The following is an 18,666-nucleotide window of genomic DNA, read 5'->3' as shown; positions in this document are numbered from 1 at the left end:
TTTTTATTGAATACCATCATAAGCAGAATGGATAACAAGCTGGTCTCTGATGAAATCGTCATGCAAATTACCAAATTTACAAGTAATCGCTAATTTCTATAGCGCAGCGACATAGTCCTCGACAGTTTCATTGGCTCCTTGTTTCCTTTGGAAGAATGTAAACCTGTCAATGCCTACACAAACGGTAGGGTGATAATGTAAATCAAGATCCTCCAATGCATCAAAAAATACATCGGTGCTGCTGGCCCTGACTTTCTTCTCCATTTGATAGTAAACACGTAAACCCTCAGGACCCAGATTGTGTAGAAGTAGTTTTTTCTTCCTTGCTGCAGAATAAGAGTCTTCACTCTCATCCTCCAGGACTGAAATATAGTTAAAAAAATAGTCTTTCCATTCTGGCCATTTTAGAATAGGCTCACCTGGATGTGCCAAGAATGGAATTGGAGCAGTAATACCAGAATTAGCAGTGCTCATTTCTAAATTAAACCAGTAACAAATGAAAACGAGAAGGAAGAAAAAAAACAATAAGAAAATAACAACTCAGATTGAATAATAAGCAATGTACCCAATCAAGATACGCAGTTGTTGCACTCAACAATTAGGCAATTCCAAAATCCGAAGGTGAGAATCCAATGTAGATAGATAATAGATTAATGTAAATACAAATATCAATAGTTGCTCGCTTCCTTCTGAAGTGCTTCTGTAAAAAGTAGAAGGCCGCGGTAATGCGCGGTGGCAAAGGTGTGCGTATCACCGCAAGATCCGTGACAAGAAGGTAATGGCAGTCAAAATGGCAGCACATTGCATGCTACGTGTTGACGTATGAGCGTAAGGAGGGTGGCACGTTTGCGCGGTGACGCGGTCTCCAAGGAGCGCAGGTCTCGAGAGGAGCTCTGCGTTCTGCTACACACGAAGGACTCACGAGAACATGGAGCAGTTCAACGCAGCCATCATGCGCTTCCAACGGACACCCAGGCTCAAACGGTCAGTAAGATACAAAGTACCTTAATGTAAAATGTAAATGTAAATGAAGATGTCTTGAATCTTCCACGAACACCAAGGTAGAAGCTCAAATCCGAAGGGGTCAAGTAGATCTGTAGCCTTCAAAAGCAGGTACACACAGGATGTTTGTTATAGTGATGAGGGCATGACAGCTCCCACAGCAATAAAGTGTTACAAAAACCATTTCAAAGCAAGACACGTATTGACAAAACCATAAGGCTGACCAACAATGTCATGCCTATTGGCTTTGCCAATTATTGTTTTTCAATTCAATTCAATTCAGAAACTTTATTCGGTTTTACACAAACCATAAAAGTACATATACATATAAAAACAATAAAAACACAACCATTTTGTACATATATCAAGTAAAGTGCCAGAGTGAAAAAGTGCAGTAACAGCTTTACAGCGAGGGAAAAGTGTCCAGTGCAATCATATCAAAGAGCCACTACATAGCCAGACAATTTCTTAGCCTAATAGTCAAGTTTAAAAATTCAACAATATGGAGAATACTGTCATGATGCAAAAGCTGTAAATACATTAGGGCTGGTCTAATTTGAGTAAAATTATTTTTTTAAGAGAATGACCAGATAGCGCCTGCGTGGATAGTCATAAAATCTACATAAAATATAAAATGCAGCATGTCCTGTGGAGACTCTCCGTCGCAGCCACAGGGTGCTGCCGATTTGTTAAAAGCATCAGTTTTGGGTCTGATCAGCAGATGATGAAAAAGATTTAACCTGAACCTTGTTAGCAGGAACTTTTCATGGGAGGTCGGTGTGCCTAACAAATATGGCTCTGCAGTATCACATGTTTTCAACATGACAAATGTTCTAACACTTTGTTTCTGGAGTTCAACTTCTTCCCTCTGGATCTTTCTATCCGAAAGGAAGTCCCGTTTAATTGCCTCCAGATCACCCTTTATAATCTTACTAGGATATTCAAACAGATCCGAGCGGCCAAGCTTGACAAGGCAGGATTTCACATATTTTATCCAAGGAGAAGCCATTGCCTTGTCCTGGGTCATATAGTCGCTCATAATCAGGTGGGTCAGTGGTATATCCTGATTTAGCCACAGTTTAAGCCAGCAAGTCACTGGGCGTAGGGAAAGAATGTCACCTAGGTATTGCATCCCTAACGCTTCATGTACCGATAGGTTAGGTGTGCCTATAGGAACACACAAAATGCGCTTTAGAAAAGAATTTTCAGCAATCTGCAGCTGCTCATAGTTAGTGTACCCCCAGATTTCACTGCCATAGGTAGCAGTTGCTACCGATTTTGCATTGTAGAGTTTCAACATGGCACTAGTAGGTTTTTTACCCAATTTCGATGCGAAATTGAAGATGGAGGCATTAACCCTGGCCAGTTCCCCTTTCTTTTTTACTAGTTGAGGACCCCAATTAAGCTTGGAGTCAAAAAGGACCCCAAGATATGAAAATGTCTTAGTTACTGGGATCACAACATCATCAAGTTTAAATGAAAAGTTCCTTCTTGGTTGTTGGCCAACATGCATGACGTATGATTTTGAGTTATTGACCATGATGTCTCTATCCAGGTGTGGCGCCGCGGCCAGGGCGACGGACGCTGGAATCTGGGGACCACGGTTCGATCCCCGGCTCCGGCGGCAGGATAGCCCAGCACCATGTGACTCTGGGCAATAGCTCGCTTAATCTTCCAGACGGCCCCCAGCGCCTAGAGACCCTTACGGGTGATTGTGCGCTTTACAAATGTGGACTTTTTACTTTATCCGTCATAAACAATTTAAAAGCATTTAATAAGGCTTGAAGGCCCCTCTCAGTTCTAGAAATTAAAACCGCATCATCTGCGTATAAAAGTACAGGGATCCCACGCCTACCGACTCTAGGACAGTCGGACTGTACATTCTGCAACACACTATCAAGGTCGTTAATATAAAAATTAGAAAGAAAGGGGGCCAAGATACAACCTTGGCGGACACCCTTTCTGTTGTCAAAATTTCCAGTTGTACTCAGATCTTGAGAATATCTCACATTGGCTCTAGTATTACTATGTAGGTCAGCCAGAAAGTTGACAATTCCACTGTCTACACCCTTCGCCCTCATGGACTGCCAAAGCCTTCCCCTGTTTACACAATCGAAGGCGGAGGACAAGTCCATGAAGGCGAGGTGAATAGTGCCCCTGTGAGCCACAGTGTACTTGCTAAGTATTAGAAAAAGGTTAAGACACTGCGTTACAGTTGAGCGGCCACTGCAGAACCCATACTGTACAATGGACATGATATTATTTTCCAACGTCCAATCAGAGAGTCTCTGCAGTAGGATTCTACCTATAATTTTGACCATAGAATCCATTAGTGATATAGGCCTATAACAGTTCGGGCTGCTTTTGTCCCCTTTCTTAAAGACCGGGACAATCATAGAGACCCCCCAGGATGGTGGGCAACCATATTTTACTGCTGCATTAAAAACAGACTCTAAAATAGGTGCCCAGAAACTTGGCTCTGATTTAAATAGATCCGGGGGGTTCCCATCAGGACCTGGAGCTTTCCCTGCTGTTAGGCCCTCAATACCCTCTAAAACCTCCCCCCTAGAGAAGCTAATCATCTTTTCATTGTCACTCGGGACGGAGATGGTCCCTACTTCCATCGAGCTACAATACAGTTGCTTGAAGTGTGACTCCCATTCCTCCTTTGTGATATAGCATTCCAGGCCATCACCCGGTACCTGGACCAGGAAAGGTTTCTTCATAACCGCCCAGAATCTAGAACTACACCGCAAAGTGGAAGGGTCCAGAATCTCTCTCCAAGCCTCCTCTCTAAGGTATTCCTTATGTTTAGTGATAATAGATTTATAATGCTTGCGGCACAATTGAACTGTCTCCTTTATTCTTGGTTTGGCTGCTAGTGCCAACCTTAACTTTCTAGCTGCTTTAGAGCAATCATGGTTGAACCACTTGGGTCCTGTAAATTCTAGCTTCTTTGCTGGGACCGACAATAAATTTGTCACCTTGCCCGCCATACTTTGGTAGGCTTCAAGAACCTTCCGCGGTTGTGGACCCTCTTGTGTGCAGGCCAAAATTTCATCTGCACAAATGGTTTTAATATCTTTATACAACAGATCTGGGGTAATTTTAGACCATTTGAGGTGGCGCCTCCCATCAGTTGTGTTTACTCTGCCGGTGGTAAAAGTTGTGTCTACATTAGCTATCCATGGGCCCTTCAGGTGAACAGTGAGTGGATTATGGTCATTGAATTCACTGTGTTCAATAACAAAGGAGTCCACAAAGGATTGTATTGGCAAAGTGATTAATACATAATCAATAAAGGTTCCCCCGCCATGCCCCTTAAAGGATGGAATCTCAAAACACTTTGAGGGGTCCACCAGTGCCATGGTCAGTGATAAGTCTAAGTCGTTAAGTAAATCATTGAAGAATTCCCCCTCTGTCGTATGTTCCAAGTGCAGACCCTTTGAACGCGGGCAGCGCAAGTCCGAGATACTTTTCAAAAGAAGATCCCCACAGGGGTGAACATTAAAATCTCCCATTATCATGAGATTATGGATACAGACCCTCATGGAATTTCTAATAAAAACATTCAATACTGATAACTGATTAACAGAACATAAATTGACAGCATTATAAAAATTGACCATACCAAGCATACAGTTTTCTCCCGTTAAAATTAGACCAATAATGCCAGAATTACTAGTTAAGACTCTGCGAATTTTGCACGATAAAGCAACAGAGATGAACGTTACCATTCTCCCCTTCGGTCTTCCCCTGGTTGCGACTGTTGCAGGGACATAGAATGCTTTATAACCTTCCAGGAAATAGTTACAATCAACTGACCAGGTCTCCTGCAAACAAATAACCTGAAACTGCTTAATGTACCTAACCCAGTTACAATCCTCCATTTTAGCACCCAGACCAGAAATGTTCCAGGAGATTACATTATTCCCATTCAGTTTTACCCGTGAGCCTTCCTCATGTCCCATATCAGTCAGAATCTCTGTTACTTGTCCACCAGAAACCTCATGTCAGTCGCACGCCTCCAAACCAGATAATGAATCAAATCTATTCTGTGTTACAACGTTGAACCCATTCATACCAGGATTATCAACATTGTACCGATATACAGTTTCAGAGACCGGAGGCTGAATAGGGATATATGGACCAACTTTCCCACGATGGGGAGGTGTTCGGATGAGGTGGGTATAAAAGTAACCAAGGGGACGTACACACACACTATTTGCATTCTGAGTTAGAGAGGCAGCTCTTAATAAGACTGTAGCCACGTGTTGGGGATGTTTAAAGTTAACTACTACACAGTCCCCACTAGATGTTTTTAAAGACGGGCCAATCCAATTCACTCTCCGCGTGGACAAGATTTGATCAGAATATGCAATTGGAAAACCACATTTACTGTTCAGCCATGATACTGTTTTATTTTTTAATGAGGCATGTGATTCCTCAAATGGCTGAACTGAGTGAGAATCAATGGGCGGCACATTTGTTAAAACAGCCACATAAGGTGCGCAATCAGGTGGAAGATTAATATAGCGGCTCTTCTTTACTTGTCTAGTGACCAGGTTGCCTGCGGAATTTGATGTACCCTGTTTTTCCTTACCAGTTATGATTGTAGGGCACAGTATTGCAGATTCAGCTACAGCTTTTTTCTGACTATTCTCCTGCTGACCAGAAAAGCTGCCAGTACCTTGCCCGTCTCTACTACTATGGCCCTTCTCTATGGCCTTAGGTTTTATTGCTGGGGTAGATGACAGGTGTGTTGTTATCAGTGCACCTAGTCTATTGACTTCTAGAGCCACACTATCCAACTTAGCTGTCAGAGGTTTCATTAACTCAACAAACTTTGCCTCAAGTTTTCCTTCGAGTATACTAAGCATTGAGGCAAATTGCTCCAGAGTAGTATTTATGCCAGCTGCGTTATTATCTTCCTGTGAATCCTGTTCACTAACGTGACTATTTGGCACTGATTTCGCTATTTCTACTCTTTTCTTCCCATGCTTCCCTCCTCGTTTGGACATTGGTTTTCTACAAGATCTCACTGGTCTACGGGAGGGGGAAGGGGAAGGAGAAGGCAAAAGCTGATCTAATGCCTCATTGGATATGTGGGAGGTATTATCTTGAAAGTCAGCATGGACCTGTGCTTTAACCGCTATGACGGACCTATTGCTCTCTTCTGGTACATCAACTATGACTAAGTCAATAGCTGATATCGGTATGTCATCGTCTACCACCCGGTCGCTTCCACGACCTAGTGAGGCCCTACGCTCGCTATTAATCTGTGTAACCTTTTTAACCAGGTAATTATCCATAGTACCTGAGGCAGATGTAATCCGGTTTGATTTAGCTTTAGACATCATCACCAAAAAGGATAATACAAAACCCGCAAAAAAGCACTTTACCCCTTACACATTAATATATGCACTGAGTCAATAAAATCTTACTAAAAAATACAAGTTTCTGAATGAACGATCAAGGTCCGTGGCCCAGCCCGGCCTCCTCTGGCCTACTCTGGCCTAAGAGGGCCCGCCCTTTGCCCGGGCTTCTCCCGGGACACTCCCGCGCGCGACTCGTGGAGCGCGTGGTGCTCTTCCTGCTTTAAGCGCCTCCGGGCGCGTTGGTGGCGTGGGCGGAATGCGCGGCCCCCAAGGCTGCTGGGATATGTAGTCTGATGACTGCCGTTCCCCTCACGGCGTGACCGGACCTTCACTGGCCGCAATACAGGTAGGGACCGCTGTTGCCCTCACGGCTTGTGTCCCGGTCTCATGTGCTGACCCCCGGGGCTCCAGGCGCTCTTCCTGCTTTAAGCGCCTCCGGGCGCGTTGGTGGCGTGGGCGGAATGCGCGGCCCCCAAGGCTGCTGGGATATGTAGTCTGATGACTGCCGTTCCCCTCACGGCGTGACCAGACCTTCACTGGCCGCAATACAGGTAGGGACCGCCGTTGCCCTCGCGGCTTGTGTCCCGGTCTCATGTGCTGACCCCCGGGGCTCCAGGCGCTCTTCCTGCTTTAAGCGCCTCCGGGCGCGTTGGTGGCGTGGGCGGAATGCGCGGCCCCCAAGGCTGCTGGGATATGTAGTCTGATGACTGCCGTTCCCCTCACGGCGTGACCGGACCTTCACTGGCCGCAATACAGGTAGGGACCGCCGTTGCCCTCACGGCTTGTGTCCCGGTCTCATGTGCTGACCCCCCAATGATTGTTTATTTTCATGTTTACTATAATTTCGTTGAAACTGGTTACGCTAATTTTTAATTATGCATATTTTTGCGAAATGCAAGCATCCATTAACACATTTTACTAAATGATGCTACAAAGAAATGGCACCAAACATTTCACTGTAGTTAAGCAAAATATTTTTTTCTCAGCTGCAGTTTTTATTAACATTTTATTTTGACAGCAAATAATCATCAATCTTGCTTCCAAGCGTTTACATATAATTGCAGTGAATCAGAGAGCCTCCTGGAAGAATTATACGTTGCCTCATATTGTTAAACTTCGCAAACGCGTGTACACATTTTTATACTGGAACCACTGTTAGTAGTGCACTATGAACTTACAACATTTCTTTAGAATGCTCACCCTAATAACGAAGGCTTTGTATGAATGAACCATAAATAAAAGTTCGAACAGTATTAACATAGAGACAAATATTACCTTAACGGCAGACAATGCCCTTCCCTCATCCACAATGTAGTAATGTAATCTGACAGCCACAGATTTGGTGCTGCAGGGGGTTGGGCCTACTTGTCCCAAGAATAAAATAAACATCAAAACGTGTTGCCCTTGATCCCAAACAATATGTCCTGGGTGTTGGGCAATAGGAATTCCACACCCCTGCTTAAGCATCAGTTAATGGATCAATCATTGGGTCTATGTCATGAATTCCCCCCTCCTCACCTATGACGTTTGCTCTGTTGTCACCGCGATCCCGCACAGAAACAATCGGCGTCGCAGCAGGACGGAAACAACAATGACCAGCATTCCTAGCGAGATTGAGCGTGATCGGAAACACCTTCCAATAGCGTACCTCGGCGAAGACACGGCGTCGGATATTGTGATCCTTGCCGACCTGGAGAACAGCAGCGTATTGCAGTACCGAGGCGTTCTTCATCCACAGCGGACCTGTTTGCGAGAGAGAGAGAGGTGCGGCCAAGCGGCGGTTCCAGGCATCTCGCTCCCCGAAGCAGAGAGTTCGAGTGTCAGTCCGACACTAAGTTTAGCAACTTGAAAAGAGACGCACGCCACGGAGGTGTTGCAGCGTCTCCGTTACACTCGCTAGAACCACAGTGAGGATTACATAGGTAAGATCGAGCGGCTGCTCATTGCCCCGCCCCCAGAACCCGAGAGTTTGCTCCGTGTGTGAAACAAGCAGAGACGCACACCACGGAGGTGTTTGCCGCGTCTCTGCTGTGAAGTGCGTAAAGCACCCGAGAGGTCCTTCACTATTATACTTTGGTGCAGTGCTCTTGGGGTTAAGAAGGTCGAGCGGCTGCTCCCTTCAACTCAGTCGCGAACTGAATAGTAGAGCGCCCGGCTGGGCCTCCCAAGTTCGTTGTTTACCTGCTAGAGCATCAACACTCGTGTAGAAGAGACCTCATTGATACACTTCGCCATTAGCAGCGCTCGAATGGCATTTTCGGCCATTTCTTAGCACAGTGCCCTCCGTTGGCGAATACCGGGACCGGTATTCATGCGGAGGACGGTGGGAGCCCCTGAAAGGCAAAGGGACCGGTGCTGCTAATGGGTATCGTTGACCTTACATTTTGATTACTACTTATTATTCCTTTTGACTTCTTGTACCATATTAATTACTACCTTGGTTTATTTCATTCTTTCTTCACAAAGCATTTATCCAATAAATACTTATTGGACAGCTATATTTGGTTGGAGTCTGATTCTCTTGTTCTATCTTGCCTTCCCCGATCCCGGGTAATCCAGAGGTTACAGTCTAGATGATTGGATATGTGCTTGGGAGCTGACAGATGATGGACGAGTGAGGGTGGATGGAAGTATGCAAAGTCGGTAGGTGTGTGTGAAATGATGGATGAATGTCTATGGATTGAATCATAACTAGATGAATGTATGGATGGATAAATGAGAACTCCAGGGTGGAATACACAGGTACTTGTAGAAACAATCATGCATGTAGCTGCACAGAAAAAGTAATTTCGAATTACAATTTTCTATCAGCCCGACATATTACGATGCAGGTTTTGACTAAGGGTGGTCCGCCGTAGTCAAGGTGGCAGTCTAACAACCACTGCACTGCAAGACCGCCCGCAGTATTACAACTGCGGCAATCGGACGACCCCAACCACAAGGGAACCGTGTTTCCTGGTGGTCCTGCTGCAGTCTGAGGCCAGCAATGTGGTTTGTGGTGTCCTGAGGCACCGCCAAGCATTTTTCAACTTTCCTAACTGCCAGCGGTGTCATGGAGGTTCTTCCTCCATGTTACTGCTGGCTGGGAGGAAAGAAAAGAGGCCCTTCAGGGACCCTCCTTGCCCCCGTGCAAAGACTCTCCTATGAGCCTTTGAAAGGCAGCACTGAAAGGCCAGCAGCCGCAGTACCGCCCATCAGATTATAACTCGCTATCGGGCGGGGTACAGACACCTGTGGCAGTCCTGGAGCGGGGCAGCGGCGCTGCGCCCTGCTCCAGGACAGTCAGAGTTCTAATCAAGCCCTTAGTGTGAGCCCAAAAGGAACCCCCAGGTGTTACTTCTAGGTTCGAGAAGGGGTAATAAGACCAGCAACAAACCTCCCACTCAAGATGTATTTCTTCTGTTTAGTGAAACATCTATACGATCTATGACACGTATCAAACTACAAACTGCACGTTATTCAGTTTAATTTCATATAAAAATATTATAGCAATGTATTTACACAACTTGATTCTATTATGCATTATACAATTGCATTATACAAATTTAACACTTGAACAGTTAATTGTTTATAAAGTAATTTTTTTTTTAATTTATTTATTCAAAGTATTTTATTCTTGTACCCTGACAGCATTCATTCACACATTCACACTCTATCATTCTCTAAATTAACAATGGTTCCCGAACATCTCACACGGTGCCTACAACAGGTACTGGTGTGCTCTGTTGGCTTGATATACATTGCACACTATTGGACCCAATATGATACACCGAAACAGAGGCGGCCAATGAGCGTTTCAGTGGCAACTATTATTCCCTCATTGTCATCAATTTAAAAAGTATGAATTCACAATGGGGTTCGGGACTTCTCTTATTTCATATAGAAATTGTTCATATGTCAATTTCCACACTACGCTTTCCTTGAAAAGTCTCAAGCGTGAGATTCTAAGAGATACTAACTTGTTGATGCCTTCTAGGGCCCAACATCAGACTTCTCAAGTAGATCCACTCCTATGCTCTTACACCTATACCTTCAAAACATCCCATGGACTTTTATATAGCTCACTCCCATAACATGCCTTTCTCGCGTAACTTGATGTTATTACCAGGTACAGGAGGCACGTTAGAACAGTAGGCTGTAGATATGACCGTGGGAATGTTTGATCATGATGTTGCAATACTACACGCAGAAATAATGAACTATGTGGATTTTTATTCAGGAACTATTCAGATTTAAAGTAGGCTCAGGTGAAGGCTGAATACAGAATACGCGAGTAGCCTTCCAGGTTGTGAGACCAGTAGGTCAGTGTTTACATATGTCCCAGTGCTGAGTATTTGAAGTTATGGCATTGCCCCAACCCACTTTAGTTCAATACATGGAAGTTCAACAGTTCCCTACCTGGATACTGATGCTGGAATACAATGAAAGCAAGTCCAGGCTTTTTGAGTAAGACGAGTTAGATGAATGGCAGATTTTCTCGGTGTGTCAGAACGCTTCAAATCTGCCCAGGAACTTTGCTAGAATGTGAGAGTGTGTCAAGTGTTGACTGTGTCAATTCGCAGAGTCAGCACTAATGACTTCACCACTTAGCAATGATGTTCTCTAAGTGAACGGAGCAATCCTTCATAGCTTTTGGTGTTTCAGGTCACTGAAACTCATCGCTGCGCGTACTTCAAGTCACAGTGGATTGCAGTAGCAGAACGATTGGGCGGATTGTCATAGCAGTGCATCTGCCAGGTATAGCTTGGTTCCATTGACACAGTGTACACGGGACTCACATGTGGGTACACCCGCCTCACTTAGGGCAACATACTAAAGCATACAAAAAATGATGGATGGAATGATTGAATTAAACCTAGCCACTGATAATTACTCTGGCCGAATCCCAGTCCATTATTATTTTGCAAACCATGCCACCTCAGTTGGGACCTGGCCATATGCAAATCAGTCTTGATCCTGCTCCAATAAGAACAGTCCAGCACGAACTGCCAAGCCCGGTCCTCCCTGAACTGGACCACAAGTAACACAGGACCAGTTTTGCCCTTGTTATGGGCTCATCATTGGGTACAGGCGTACCAACCATCACGTTCTGTATGCTTTGGTATATTGTTCTAAGTGGGACAGGTTGCCCTGACATGGGTCCTGTGCACATTGTGGGTCCCGTGCATATCACCTCACTGGACTCAAGCTGTATCCTGCTGGTGAGACGTCAGCTAGTGGAAGCATATAAATGTTAAAAAGTGTGGGGCTGAAGGCAGACCCTGCGGTACCACACACTTCAGGGGGGAGGACGTATGAATAGCATGAGTATTCACAGATTTTGAAAGACCTATCTTTTAGAAACTAAGTGAGCCAATTAAGAGGGATTATCTTTATTCCAGCTTCACTCATCCTTTGTATCAGGGTTTCATGGTCCACCATATCGGACGCCATGCTAAATTCAAGGAAGATAATGGCAGCAGCTCTTCCCTGGTCCAGCAACATTTTTAACTCCTCTGTTATTGTAATCATTGTGATTTCCGTATAGTGTTGTGGTCGGAATCCTGTCTGTGTGGGGTAAAGGAGAGAGGTTTCTTCCAATAATAAGGAGAGGCTTTCGTTAACATGTTTTTCCAGCACCTTCGCCAAGGCTGGAAGCAGGGAGATTGGTCTTTAGTTCCCAGGACATGAGGGGTTAAGATTAATTTATTTTTCTAAACAGATTTTGGACCACCACATGTTTCCAGGTTGGGGGGACCGGTCCAGTAGTGAGAGATAGACTCTAGGAGGTCCAGTAGTGTGGGGAAGATAACTTGGACTCCTTGAACGAGTATATGGGGAGGTGCTGACTCCAGAGGGGAGCTCGATGTCACCTTGCTAAATAGTACTGGGAGTGCTTCCCTGGAGATGGGGGGGAAGTTTGTAAGCCACTTTTCAGTTGATGGCTCTAGTTATTGCGTGTTTTTAAGCAACTGACAAACACTATATATTGCTGACTCCAGAAATGTCTGAGGGACGTAACGGCATATTCGTTTTGTAAATCATTCTTCAATGCAAACAATACAGATGAAAATGTTAACAATGTTTCTATTTTTTCATAAGTAATTTTGCTATTTATTTTATTTCAACAATTAGCTTCTTTGGGAAAAGCATGAGGAATCTAAACAAATGATCCCACGTAGAATTCAGACTATTGTCAGCTTTTCAGAAATGCATCATCTTCCATGTTTAACCATGGATTTCAAACCTTTTTGCCCCAAGCTGCGAGTAGATAGAAACTGTAAAAATAGGAAAAATCGACCACCTACAAGATAATTGCAAAAACGGTGTGAAGAAAGTGTAGGGGGGAGCCTCAACACTTTACTAGGTAAGTAACAGAACTGTTTGGGATTGAAAATTAACCAAACCTGTTCCATACAGGGGAATACTTGAGAAAGGCAAGACCACCAGCCACCCGGTAACATACAATTCTCTGTACAGAAGAAGTAGTGTTCTTACATGGAACGAACATCATGGGTTAGAGTAAAATTCGGTAGATCAATGGTAGGGTTTTAGTAAGGAGAAGCTGTAATGGCTTTAGAAGAGACTAAAAGTGTGAATTTTAAGTGCCTTCTGAATATGGGAAGTGTTTGTTTCATTATGTCACGAGATTTTGAGTTCCAGGTAGCTGGGGTTCCAGTGAAGGAGGAGTTCTTAAGGGCAAAAGAAGCTTTTAATCTTATTACTTCCATTTGTAAGGAGTTTTGGTGTCCGAGGATTCTTTGGCCACTTGATATGGAAATCAAATCCTATCAGTCAGGTGAATGGAACTTGACTGTAACCCTTACATGTACTGAAAGCCAATGGAGATCAAGAGTTATGGGGGTGACATGGTCAAATTTTCTATTGACTGAGATTAGTTTGGCAGCCAAATTGTGTACTGTTTTGAGCGGGCGGCGCAAGTGGGACATATGAAGCATCTGCTAGGGTAGCAATTCTGAAGTGTGGTCTGGACACAACAGTAGCTTGAACTGCTGTTTTCAATTGAACTGAGGAGACCAGGTGGGTTTTTGAGAGACTTAAATACGGATTATGGAAGTGACATCTTTTTGTATAATCTGTCAAGGCAATTAAGAAAAGCTCTCCTCAATTGTCAATTTGTTTTAAGTAGATTTCTGGGTCATCCACACATTGGTTTAAAAGGACAACCATATCCTTTCAGGTCTGGCTCAGCACACCCACAGTAAGGCTAAATAAGGAAGAGGAAAGGATTGTGCAATAACTATGAACAAACCGGGGTGTCCTTTGCGCACTATGTGAAGAGCTTCATCTAGAATTTCCACAGTGACTGTTTCTGGGCTGAAACCAGTAAGAAGATCAGCTTTGTAGCCTGTAAATATATGTTACTTGGCAATGATGCTATTAATTTTGGGAAGAGAATAATAGGACTCAGAAGTATAAAAGGACCCATGTTATAATGTGGCGATGAATCACGCAAGGAAGGGTTGTTAAGAAAGAAGGGTCTTGCCAGAGGACTGTCACTGTTTTTGCTGGTGAAAGAAAGAGCTGATTTTGGTGTTATAAGATGAAAGGCAGATTACCAGTTGCTGAACCACCAAGAGAGTGTTATACGATGCCCAGTAAGCAGTGAAAAGGCTTCCCATTGGGGCCTTGATAAGGGTCCCATACAAAGCTAGCCTGAAGGGGTAGTCCATTTAGTCTAAGCTTTTTTGGAGTGACTGAATGTCTCACCAATTCTGTAAAACCAGAAGACTGAGAGCGCATTAGAGGTACTAGTAAGGAAATTTGTAATTATCCCACTACCCAATGATTTACACTCATTTGTCTTTATCATTTGGTTATCTAATACGGTTGGTTTGTGTGCTGGGTGTATGTATGCATGCATGCTGGCTGCTTGAAGATTTCAGTGGGCCCTTCTATACTGGCTTGTGTTTGAATGAGTACTTCACATGGCATTCTCACTGCTAGGGATGCACAGGTAGAACATATTTTGAAAAGCGACATCAAATTAAACTGATCACCAATAGCATCATAGGAAATCACTGGAAATAACATTGGTAAGCTGGGCAAAACATGCCCAAAATAAATGTTAAATGATCTCAGAAATTCAGTAAATTAGGTGGATAATATTAAATCTAAGAGAATGCACCACATATTCTAATGTAAACATTTAATGTAGAAACAAATCACCCAAACAGAATCCGCCCATTTGGTACTATGAAGCAAAAATCTGGATGTTTTAACAATATTCAAATAGTCTTCCTATTGCTGAGCGGTACCGGATGTTCTTCCACACACCAGACCCCTTCTCTTAAAGAATTCTGTGACAACATATCGTGAGAACGTACCGGTATACAACTTTTTTGATCAAGAGAGATCTGAAACCCCTTCAGATCGGACGGAGGACTGATTTGCCTCCGGCTAAAAGATTGTTGTCATTGGAGAGGGATGCCGAATTCCGTCTACATTGGATAGTCATTTGAAATATTGGTATAGAAATGCCTAATTGTTTACTGGTTGATATTTCGTGAAATAAGAGAACATCAAAACTCCAGAATCTACAATCTCAAATAAGAAGATACTATATGCCAATAATACTCCACAATAGAGAACTTATTTCTTCTTGATGGAACAGTGACATTACGAGGCACATGTGACACTGTGCTAACTCCAAGAGAGACCTTTTTTAGAGTCCTGAAGAAGGTGGCGTAAAAATACATAGCTCACAGAAACGCGCAGACGCTTTTTGTTATTGTTATATGCGAGGAACGTTTGCGCCTAAATATAAAAGGATTGATAGACTCCAACTCAACAGATTCAAGTGAATTAACATATTTATGATGATTTTAATGTGTCACTTGTTTGCGTCTCATGTATATTGAAATCTATTTGTTTTATGTACAAATCTGCTGAAATTTTTTTTACTTGTCTAGATACAATTAGTTACATTATTGTGCTTTACATTACTGATTATGGTTTTAATAAATGAATTTTTGCAATACTTACGTAAGATTCTTTATGTGTTTATAATTGGTTTATGGGTTCTGAAACAATAGTGGCATTAGAATATTTGGGCTACGTGTTGAATATGGTTGAATGTAGTAAATTGACCCTTTGTGAGTTGTAATCCAAATGAGAAATCTTTGTTTATACACTTAACTATAATCACAACTGTGGGCCACATTAGGAGTAATTAAATATCCAGCATTATTCTTTATAATCAACCCCTGGCAGTATTTACAGGAATTAACCCCTGGGCTGTATAACAATGATCATGCCTCATACACACTATGACTCATAACTGTTTCCGGTTCATTGCCCAGTACTGTTTCCTCACACCTGTGGAAGTTTAAGTCTTACAGACTGGTAACCAAAGTGACGGAACAGGTATTGTGGAAACTGAGCCACCTGGCCCTAAACCTCTCATACCATGTGCACCAGTCCAAAACATTACTGTACAATAGAAGTTACACCAAGCCTCTATTGTCTAACTTAACAGTACAATTGTTCTTTCAAATATAATGTTGACATTTCTAGAACTGCTTTACAACAAAATGTACACACACACAAATGTTGAGCCTCTATAGTTCACCTTCACAATAGCCAACACATGTTTAGTTATCCAACATCACTGCTTCTTCTGGGACAAAAAGTGTCATAGCAATCAGCAGAAAAGGATTCCCATCACTACTGAATATCACTAAAAAGATAAACAATCCACAAGGAATGAATACTAAAAAACAATTTTAGAAACCACTTAATGGCTCACAATCTTAACAGCAAAACCACCAACGTGCACCACAGTTCAACAACAAATTCAAAATGAGCAAGTGCATTATATTTCACAGATCCTCAAGCAGCCCATAATAAGGATCAAAAGGCATAAAAAGGAACTACTGCCAATTCATCCGCATTCACCACAGTAGCTGTTCCATAGCACAGCGATGGCCGTCTTAGGTGCAACTGTAAATGATTATATCAGACGAGAATTGCTCAGATAGTCATGCAAATGACTATCAGGCAGCATCTTTGGCGAGGCCACGAAGATTGAGTTAGAAATGGTTATATTAGATTTTTCTCGAAACACGTTGGCTGTCACTTGCTGAATGTTGAGTACATGAAGCATTAAAACCTGTTTAGTTTCCAAATAAAGAATTGTTATGGGATTTTTGCCATGGTATTTGGAATGTTGGAGTGGAATCCCTGGAGGGGTTCAGTGTGGAGGGTTCAGGGTTTCGACAGTTGAAGCTGGGACCTCGGGAGCTGAGGGTTGCATTGTGGAGTGCTCGTTGTGCTGTTTCTAATTAAAGACATAACTTCATTTACTTCAACTTCTTCGTTCGTTATTCTTCCGTTCTGGAGAACCCGCTACAAGAATATTGTGAACAGCAAAGAAAATTTGGTGGGGCTGGTGATTTAATTGGATTTCTTCTGCCACACTTTTACGCCCAATTCTCGGAAATATTTTTTCCCCAATTACAGCACTGACTACATTGGACAACTGGCTGTAGTTTTTGGGGGAGGACTGAGCTATCAGTTACAATTTACGTAAGAACAAACCCATCATAATAAAGCACGCGTTCACACAAATATAATATGCTGTCTGTCGTTGATTGTACTGCTTTGCCATATCAATGCAGACAGCGACACTGAAACGAAGACAAAAAGAGACGGGGACACCACACGAGTGAAGGAAAGACTGACGAATATTACTGGAGAATAAATGCGTCCTATGATTAAAAAAAATAATCAACTTTAGACACAGCGTGTAAAAAAAATGTTCTATCAACGCCAAAAAACCACAGAAATGTCAAACGCTGCGCTTAAAAAATACCAACGGACGACAACAGATATAGTGACTTAGTTCAAAGCAGTTTGGGTATTCGTGAAAACACATTAAGCTTTGACAAGGATTTTCTCACCTTATCTGAATTCTGAGGAGGCATTTTCTGCTATAATTCTTGGAATAGTTTCCACGTGAATGGTCAGCGTCTGAGCTATAACTATGGGATGGGGAGTATGAAGAGAAATAGTCCAGAGGCCCCCTCTGCCTCTCCTCCTCCTTGTAAACAGTCCAGCACTGCGACGGTGGTGCAGACACACCGCTTCCGCCTTTCTCCTTTCTGTAACTCAGGTAGGAGAGCTGTGATTGGTTCAGACTCGGACTGTGCAGGCTCAGTGGAAAAATACTAACTTTCGGAGCATGCGCAGTCTGACCCCAACAGCTGACCGAAGACGCTCAATAGTAGCGTTCCTGCTCCTGGAGGGATACGTGTTGTAGAGTGGCTTTAGAGACTATACTTCCAATGTTACTTTTGTAAAAGACCCTTTCCCCATGATCATCAGCCTTACTCATAACGCCGGTCACGGCAAGCATGTTGTATTTAGATTAACATTAAGTGTAATTGCTGTGTTGGTTCTCGCAGTGAGAGCGTTGATAAGCGTTGATAAGTATCCTTCTGTTGATAAGTATCCTTCTAGTGCGCATGCTCTCTGGGTTGTGTTGTGGACTCCTGTAGGTTTAAGTTAAGTAGAGAACTGACTGTCCCGTAGCTGCTGAAGTTTCACTTTTCATATGTAGGACATTTCAGTTTTTAATGTGCCTGTTGATGACGCTACATGCCTTATGTGTGGCACTTTATTTATACAGGTCAACACTCCTAATTTACGGGGATGCCCTTTTTTAATTTGATAACTTGATGAGTTTAAATTCAACCGGTAACAGTTTTGTAGGCTGACTCCCCAAATCATATAAATTGCAGGGTAAACATCCAATAATATGTAGAGTCTAAGACGCACATAGATACATTTCAATAGACCCGATTCGGGGCCATGCCTCAACATTTTTTGTCGCTAAAAATTGCTTTATATTAGGCATCTCCCGCCTATAATTGCTCTTGTGTAATGATCTACTTTACCCCCAATAACACTCGTGGAGGCCCATATGTACTTTGCAGGTAATTACCTTATTCATTTAAGGAGAGCGCCGGAATTGCAACTCTCCGGTTCGTGAGCTCTCCGCACTATCCAAGATGGTGGCCGCGCTCTACGTCGTGACGTCATAACGCACGACTAGAGCGCGACACTACATATCTCCCTCCTTTACAGATTACATAATACAAAGAAAGTAATGTCTTTCAGTCTACCTGCCAGTTGCTTCATTCGCTTTACCTATCTCAAAGTCTTGGTACTTGGCCGGTCTTACCACGGCTCTGCCAGCGCGGGTCCGTCTCACTGGAGTACTGGAAGAGTTCACGAAATCTTCTCGAGGACTTCTTACCACGACTCGATCCGCATTTGTGTGGAT

The 18,666-nt window shown here is 43.2% G+C and overlaps 1 protein-coding gene across 4 annotated transcripts in view; it reads right to left on the bottom strand.

Annotated features, from left to right (window-relative positions):
- LOC144818757 (uncharacterized) overlaps positions 1-17,513 on the bottom strand; it is a 261,995-nt gene extending 244,482 nt beyond the window's left edge. For 2 of the 4 annotated variants that reach the window (XM_078676475.1, XM_078676477.1), the window contains exon 1: positions 17,282-17,513. In XM_078676475.1, coding sequence (XP_078532601.1) covers positions 17,282-17,305 — 24 coding nt within the window. In that variant the 5' untranslated portion in view covers positions 17,306-17,513. The remainder of the gene's footprint in view (positions 1-17,281) is intronic. The other 2 variants (XM_078676476.1, XM_078676478.1) reach the window with 1 other exon arrangement.
- Between the last annotated feature and the right edge of the window lie 1,153 nt (positions 17,514-18,666).

This window comes from Lissotriton helveticus, chromosome 2_1 (assembly GCF_964261635.1).
Source record: "Lissotriton helveticus chromosome 2_1, aLisHel1.1, whole genome shotgun sequence".
Lineage (NCBI taxonomy): Eukaryota > Metazoa > Chordata > Amphibia > Caudata > Salamandridae > Lissotriton > Lissotriton helveticus.
This window is presented reverse-complemented; position numbering and strand designations above follow the sequence as displayed.